Consider the following 7,992-nt stretch of genomic DNA (forward strand, 5'->3'; position numbering starts at 1 on the left):
TTAACAAAAATACACACAGGGTTGGCTCAGTTGGTTAAACAGGGGATAACTATCATCTTGGTTAGAGGTTCGAATCTCACGGCAGGAGAATTTATGATTATGTCTCCTGAGTCAGAGCATGTCGCTTAAATGCGGTTTACCTTGGTTCGCGTGATTTGCAGGCTATTGCGTGAGTCCGTCGCGTTTACCCAATGTGCACCCAAATGGTAGCGGCTGCGGGTTATCTACGATAAAAAAAATAAAAATAATTAATAAAAATACGAGCATGTCGCTTAAATGCGGTTTACCTTGGTTCATGGTTTGCAGGCTATTGCGTGAGCCCGTAGGGTTTACCCAATGCGCACCCAAAAGGTAGCGGTTGCGGGTTATTTACGATAAAAAAATAAAAATAATTAATAAAAATACACTAAAATTATGGGAGTTGCTTCCTCCTCTTGGGCACCCATTATAAAAAAAAGTATTAGGGATACAAAAATTAATTCCCAAAATAGTTACAAATGCCGCGTATCAAATATTTATTGGTTTAATATAAATAAACCCCCTGCATTTACAATAATAACACGAATTAAATTGTTTCATATTTTTATAACAATTTTCTAATATTACTCTAATAAATATTGAAATTGCAATTATTAATCAAGAAACCGCCAAACATTACCCCAGACAATAAATGCCCATTTACTTAAAACAAGACAACATAGATTTACTCAAACGTTACGTTACATTCCAAACTCCCCCAACGGCTAGTTCACTGCTTCACTTGCTCTTTTAACTCCCATCCTTTTCTACACAATTCACACACAAGAAAACCCAAAAAAAACAGCAAAAATGTCGAAACTAAAGCATGAAGAACAACAATTTATCCGAGGAGACCGCGGTGGAGCAGTGATGGTGGTGGAATATCTACAATCCATAATGTCTAAACAACTTCTTGGTAAATTTCCAGACAATTCTGCATTTGATTTTGACTGCACGCAAAGCTCAATTTGGTCACCCTTGATTCAACGTCACAAACGTCAAGATTTGGATATCGAGGTATTAAGTAAATCATTGTCTTCGTCTTCCTCGTTTTCTCCAACTGTACTAGAAAGGAAGTTGAAGTATGACGAGGGTGATTGTGATGAAATGTGGGAGAATGAGACTAGTTGTAAGTGTATTACTACTTCTGTTAGTATCAAGAAACTAACCACCAGTTTCAAGAAAAAGATTGGCAATAATGTGCTTGATAGTTTCAAAATTTATCGCGATACCAAGACGAAGAACACGATTAGGAAAAAAGGATTTGGTTTCTCTCCTGCTGCTGACGATTCTCCTAAGCCTAGAAAGGTATGCCCTAATTTTTGAGTTGTTTTACGAATTTAGAAACCCAACATAGTTTAAAATTTCACACAAAATATATGGAGGACCTTTACTCGAAGATGTAATGTGATATATGTATAAATTGTTGCTATGATTTTGTATGACAATGAAAATGAACTGCAGGGATGGGCCAAGATGCTGAAAGCAGCCTCAAGACATTTCAAGAGAACTAGCAAGAAGAAGAAGAAGAAAGAAAATTGCAGTGCAACTCAACTGAAGTTTTCCCACAACTACTTGGGATATTTAAATGACTGAAATCAAGTGGTTTCTTCCTCTTGGCCTGCCTGATTATTAGGCTGGCTGCCATTGTTTTAGTTTTTTGTCCATTACAGCAGCAATGTCAAGTAATGCCAATTATTGTCAAGAAAAATTGGTTGGGTAATGTTATACAGTTTTTTTTAATTAAATTCATGGTAAATAATATGATTATCTATGCAAACTTTTAAGGGGGCAACGTACATAACAAACCATTGTAATTTGTTACAGTATTTTAAATTTTTATGAAAACTATCTATCATTAAAGTGTAAGATCTAGCGTCTTTCATTTCTTAGACGACTTTACAGAAGTATAACATCTCGTCTCTTTCAATTCTTTCATGTCTTAAATATGTCGTACATACATTTAAATATCTCAACTCACTATCGAAGACAGGATGATCTCTTCTTATCGAGAGGAGGGCATAATCTCACGAATAAAACCATGCCACCAAAGTAGACCAGGTAGCATCTTCGTTGGGCAATAATTCGAATCGTAATCTAGTTGATTAACATTGTCCGAATGTTTTCTTCAAGACATTCATAACAGAGACTGTCTGAAAGAAAAAAAAACACAGAACTCATACTGCATTGAAGAAAGGAGAATCCAAATGATCAATTTCATGTGTAAATTAGCTTTTAACAAACAAGCACCCCTCCGTAAGTTTTGCTGATATGTGGATCTAGAATACCCCTCCTTAGTCCAACCCTTTCATCAAGACTTTTTTGCAATAGTTGAGAACTGATACCAAGGGGGCATGGACAGAAATAATTTCAACTCGGATAACTTGTAAAATAACATCAAGCGTACAGAACCAATAGTAATAACAGTCATACTCGCACCTAAAAAATATTCCTGTTAATTATTACATGGCACCTTTAGTACCAAATAATCAAATACAAAATCATTATTACAAGTTAGCCAAAGATAAGGATAAGGTTAAAATAAAGCGATAGGCACCATCCACGGAATCTTTTACATTTCAGAAGAGACAACTTCCACCAACAAGCTTTGAGGTCCTAGAAGGTGACAATCCACGGAATCTTTTACATTTCAGAATAGACAACTTCCACCAACAAGCTTTGAGGTCCTAGAAGGTGACAGTTGATCCCGTCTAAATAGGCTTGATTTTGAAGTGGAGTGAAATCAGAGAGAACACAAAGCACTTCAAATCCTGCACCAACATAAAAGCAGCCACATATTTTATATTAGGTTAAGCTGAACAATCAGTAAATATCAAATTTGTGTACAAAATCATATAAAAGGATATACAAAATAACTGGATGAAGTGGGCAACTGTTACCACACTAACACATCCATCCGGGATTAATCAGTAACGTCAGTTCAGTAAAAAATAGATGCCTTTTCTCCTAACAGCCACACATGCATAGTGAGGTTTGTAAGACACTAATTCTTTATTTCGTAATGACAGCAAGATAATCAGACTTCTCCTCGGTTTAAAGAAGTCAATTACAGGTGGGGAGGTTACTAAATCTTTAACAGTAAGCTCCCTAAAAAATTTCCAGGCAGGGAATGTGGCAATGTGCAACTCTAACAAAACCTGCACACTCCAGAAAAACATTTTTCAAGATGACAGCAGTCAACTTCCTCAGGTCGCACTTACAATCTTCCCTCTTTGATATCAGACTGCATGACAATAGAAAATAGAACTGACAGTTTAATGTTGGTTCATTTACCCGGACTTTGAGTCCTGACAGTTAGGGCTTCAACCTTCTTCCTGAATTGTTTACTTCTTGTATGAAATTATAGGGAAAACGAAAAACTCAGTACTCTTTTTATATGGAAAAGAAAAAATCAGTTGTTTTCTTTTTATACGGGGGAAAGAGAAAGTCAGTAGATATTGGAATTGTCGTTACCAAACCCAGATAATTTGACTCGGTTAAACCTGTTACCTCTTTCTTTCGTCATATCATTTCCCTATAATTATTTTACAAACGCTTTACATATATTGTTAAAAGACAGTTGCAATATATTCGGCATGAGGTTCTAAAGTCACGAATTCTTCCTGTTCTGCTCTAGGACAATGACGAACGGAAAGAATTTAACCCTAGCTTAGCGTTTTTAGCACGTTTTTTGCAGGAAACAAAAATATATCACAGGAAATTGAAATATTTGCACTTCAATTATGGAAACTTTAAATATCAAATGCCTATAAACAGACCATAATTAGTAATACATAACCAGTATCACTGGGTAGCTGTAACACTTATGGAGTCGCAAAAAAAGTCATCTTTCAAGAACACATGCCAAAAATCTCAGGTTCAAGGGCATATTTTCTCACTATTGGTGAAGCCAATAAAAGGCCCTAATGACCAGAATTTTGTACGACGACTCTTTATGGAGTTCACCTTATCAGGAAATGAGGCACTGTTGGCTCTAAATTACATCTAATGATGTTTTCAATTACATCAAAATTCTCGCTCACTTTGACCTTGTAAAATCTCTTTCGTTAAAGAAAAGTGGCAAAATGCCTTTTATTCAAATCTAAATATACCGATATTCACGTGGAGAAACACGGAGGGGACACATATGCAAGTAACAACCACTTTAAGCTAATTCTATTTGTCATTTACCAAAACAAAACTAATTTCATTACCAACAAGAACAAAGTTAACAGTATATGTCAATGTTATTGTATATTAAACACCGTTTCATGATTACATCCAATAAAATCATAGCACAACTTAATCAATCAAAACGGGCAAACCCTTTTGATAAAAAGGTATAACAAGACCAAATAGAGACAATTAAGATTAAACAAATAACAGTAATTACATGAATTGAGCAATTCCTCGTAATATAAAATAATAAAAGGCAGCAATAGTAATAGAAAACAACAAATTGACAATTAAGATGTGAAACAAACCTGAACAAGATAATAGAAAATACGAAGCCCTTCAGGGTCCTTGCTGGTCTGAACATCCATGAGTGATCCAATTTTCGATGTAGTGAAAGAGATATGCTCATTTCCCATGACAATTTCAAGTTCTTGCCTCCCAACACGGTCAGGTTCTGGCCAGCTGCTATCATCTTCCTTCATGATCTAATCAAAATATCAAGTTTATAATAGAATCAAATGCAATACCGGAATGATAACTGCTGAACATATAGAATAGAGAGAGCATGCAATTGAAAATCTGATCTATGCACAGCTAAAAGAAAATATTTTGAAGGATGATGCGTACTAATCCACTGATTAGAATTAACTGTATTTCAAATGTTTCAAAGTCAAAAAGCATGATTCTTATGGGGTTTTCATTTCTAACTCAATAGTCCTGCTACCATGTTTCCAATAGAACATGAGATAATAATTAACATGGTAGCCTAGCATGACATTAGAGTTTGGAAGTTCAGCTGTTCAAGTTTTTAATTTATTTCCCAATTTATTACCATACTTGCAGTGGCGGATGTACACTACTGGATGGTGTGTCAAGTGACACCAATATTTTGCAGAAACAACTTTTTATTTTATTTTGCAGCTATTTGTCTATGCAAATCAAACTTTAATCATCTTAATCTCCAACTTCTTTATCTCCTTTTACAAACTTCAATTTATAGTTAAATTATTGTTCTAGTTATGTTAGTTACTAATTAAGAGTTTTATTCTACTAAATACCTATTAGGGGAGATACAAAGAATTTTAATATGAATGTACGAGAGTCATCTTTATAACTGCAAAATTTAATTAAAAAATTTCAAATATGTCATTGAAATACACTATGTTCTCGTATAACTCCCTTAAGTACGTACTTAGAGACATTTTTCTAATAAATTTGTGACACAACATAGATTAAAGTCTGTATCCAGCACTGCATACTTCACTGTAAATACGGGAACTGAGGAAGGAATCTGATATGGATGCTTTTATTGGGCGGCGTTATGAAAGAAGAAGAAACAAATCTGCATAATGCAGGAAGGGAATCAGGAAGATTGTATTTGATATTCTGAATTATCTGATTTATCTTCTTTCCATTATTGCTGTTATTTCACTAGTTATGATCCTAAAATATTGCCTGTAATTTAGAATCTGGTCAGCCTATTATATGTAGCTTTTATATAACGCCTGGAACAGGGAATAAGAAAAGTAATTTTTCCGGATTCAAAGTTTTGTGTAAGAGGGCTCTCTGTCAAGGACGAGTCTTGCTTTGACTAGTTCACTATAGATTTATCTAAACGTACCTTTGTGTCAAGGCCTGTGACTAGATCCTACGCCAAGGAACATAACAGAATGTGAAAGAATTTTTGTTACAAATTAGATGCAGAAAAGGATGAAAGAGGGAGGCTATAAGAAAATGAGAATTTAGATTTTATGACAAGGTTGTGGAGTATAAGAATAGGAGGGAGGAACTAGGCCGTCACCTGCAGATTGGTGGGACTGAGCTCTCTGGTTTGAATTTCAGAGAAAGGAGTTAATTGTGAAATGAAGTTTAAATAGCTATTCTGATTACAGTAAAAATCCCATGTCATTCCTTGCAGCCAAACGAAACAGTCACTTTACTCTATAGTAGTATCAGATTGTACATTAATGAGCTGGTAGTGGTCATATTTATACATTATCCATCAACTTTTACACCCTGTAAACTCATGTTTAGTCCTTTTTAAGTTTTCTCTAGTGTTGTTATCACTATTAGTACATATTCACTATGGAGTAACTAATCCCTAGAGAATATAGGCCGAGGTCCTTTTTACTATGTGACAGAAATATAACTGATTAAAAATGGACCAAAAAACACATTGCAGACACATGTAAGACTTGTGTGTCATCAGGAGGTTCTACACATGTCTGAGAAGCGTATGTTTCGGATTTTTATTAGAGGTATCTGTCAAAAAAGGGAGATGTGTATCTCAACATATTGTATTGCATTGGGTTTTATACTTCACCAGATACACATTTATCATACACTTTTTTGATGTGGTATTTAGGTTCTTACTCCCAAAACATGGCATTTTTACCCACTTCATTTTCAAATTATAGTATTTAGTGATTTCATCCACAGTGTATGGAGAAGTCCTTGAATTAACAAATAGTTGATCCTCAGTAGTTCATGGGATTGTTTGAAAATTTATGTGTGTATGGAATTTCATTATAATGCTACATTTACTTGCAAGGACCATAATCCCTTCACTTGTACCCATTTATCAACAACTATAGTCTTAATTGTTTTATGGGATTAAGCAAGGGATTGGACTATAATTCTTTACATTATTTAGTTTCATGTCTGTTTTCATAAATAGAATCCAAAGATTAAGAAGGATAACAACATGAACTATAGCATATAGGAGGGATCAACATAGTATTGAAGGAAAGTAATTTAATTAGGTCATACTCAAGAGCAAAAGAACCATAGTATTTGACTATTAAAATGAATAATAATCCACAAATTATAATAAGAGGTCTATATAGACGAATTACACTGACAGGACAACAATTTCTCGAAATAGACATAGCTTAACCCCTTAAATTTATCCCAGAAAACAAGTTTTTGACATTGTACTTAATTATTGAGAATCATTTAATCTCACCTAACCAAAAATTCACAAGCCCACCAAACAGACCCGAAACCATCGAAATATACCCAATTCGATAACTTAAGTAAAATGTTAAAACAAAAAGAGCTAAAGCACAAACATAACCTTAACACCAAAAAATAAAAAAAAAACATAAAAACCTAGATAAAGTCAACAAATATAGATACATATATGATAAGTGATATGATATACCTCACTTTGAGAGATGATACGACGACATTCTTGAAGAACAGAAGGGGTAAGAAAGACTTCTTTACGAATCATAGTATCATTCTTGTAATTTGAATTGTTTGCATATCTTAACTTCCCATCTGGTCTGAACTCGAACTCCAAGAACTCGTGTCCGAACTTCCCTTTATGCCCCACGTAGTATCGCAGGTAAAACTCTTCTTCTTCGCCGGTATTAGCCGCCGCCATTATCAATTTCAGAGGACACCAACGATCTTATTAATTATTAGTGTTAGCATGAGTTTGGTTTTGTGTAGTACATTTGGTTTGGGCCATTGGGCTTTTACCAAGCTGTTTGTTCAATTGTTCTTTTCTCAATTATTCCAAAGAAAATGTGAAAATCAGCGTATCAATCTAACTTATGACTTAAATCCAATAAGCGACCCATAAGTTGATAAATACTTATAAGTTATACAAGTGTTTGGCTAATTTAACTTATTAGTCAGAATTTTTTTTATTTAAATAAATTAAAATAAATAATTTTTAAATATAATTATCTTAATTCTTGAATTTTAAGTTAGGTTAACATTTAAAAAAATATTTTTAAAAACTAAAGTTAATAAACAAAACAAAAAATCAAAATAAGTTGACAAAAAATA

The 7,992-nt window shown here is 34.0% G+C and overlaps 2 protein-coding genes across 2 annotated transcripts; one reads left to right on the forward strand and one right to left on the reverse strand.

Annotated features, from left to right (window-relative positions):
• The first annotated feature begins 697 nt into the window (after positions 1-697).
• LOC141719840 (uncharacterized) lies at positions 698-1,632 on the forward strand. The gene is made up of 2 exons (XM_074522209.1): positions 698-1,326; positions 1,483-1,632. Exons 1-2 carry the CDS (start codon positions 829-831, stop codon positions 1,612-1,614), a joined length of 630 nt encoding a protein of 209 aa, XP_074378310.1. The 5' UTR covers positions 698-828; the 3' UTR covers positions 1,615-1,632.
• Positions 1,633-2,375: 743 nt separating this feature from the next.
• Positions 2,376-7,685, reverse strand: LOC141664039 (protein mago nashi homolog). Its single transcript, XM_074469903.1, has 3 exons — positions 7,358-7,685; positions 4,503-4,679; positions 2,376-2,789 (listed from the first exon to the last, which is right to left on the reverse strand). The coding sequence occupies exons 1-3, from the start codon at positions 7,580-7,582 to the stop codon at positions 2,730-2,732; spliced, it is 462 nt and encodes a 153-aa protein (XP_074326004.1). The 5' UTR covers positions 7,583-7,685; the 3' UTR covers positions 2,376-2,729.
• Positions 7,686-7,992: the final 307 nt, after the last annotated feature.

Source organism: Apium graveolens, chromosome 1 (assembly GCF_009905375.1).
Source record: "Apium graveolens cultivar Ventura chromosome 1, ASM990537v1, whole genome shotgun sequence".
Lineage (NCBI taxonomy): Eukaryota > Viridiplantae > Streptophyta > Magnoliopsida > Apiales > Apiaceae > Apium > Apium graveolens.

What these genes read in the sequence shown, in the direction of transcription:
- LOC141664039 (XM_074469903.1), bottom strand. Translation starts at nt 7,582, where the DNA reads ATGGCGGCGGCTAATACCGGCGAAGAAGAAGAGTTTTACCTGCGATAC. An exon ending in GTATCATCTCTCAAAGTGAG is followed by an intron (nt 4,680 to 7,357) that starts GTATATCATATC and finishes TATTTTGATTAG; the next exon opens with ATCATGAAGGAAGATGATAG. An exon ending in TTTTCTATTATCTTGTTCAG is followed by an intron (nt 2,790 to 4,502) that starts GTTTGTTTCACA and finishes ATGTTGGTGCAG; the next exon opens with GATTTGAAGTGCTTTGTGTT.
- LOC141719840 (XM_074522209.1), top strand. Translation starts at nt 829, where the DNA reads ATGTCGAAACTAAAGCATGAAGAACAACAATTTATCCGAGGAGACCGC. An exon ending in ATTCTCCTAAGCCTAGAAAG is followed by an intron (nt 1,327 to 1,482) that starts GTATGCCCTAAT and finishes AATGAACTGCAG; the next exon opens with GGATGGGCCAAGATGCTGAA.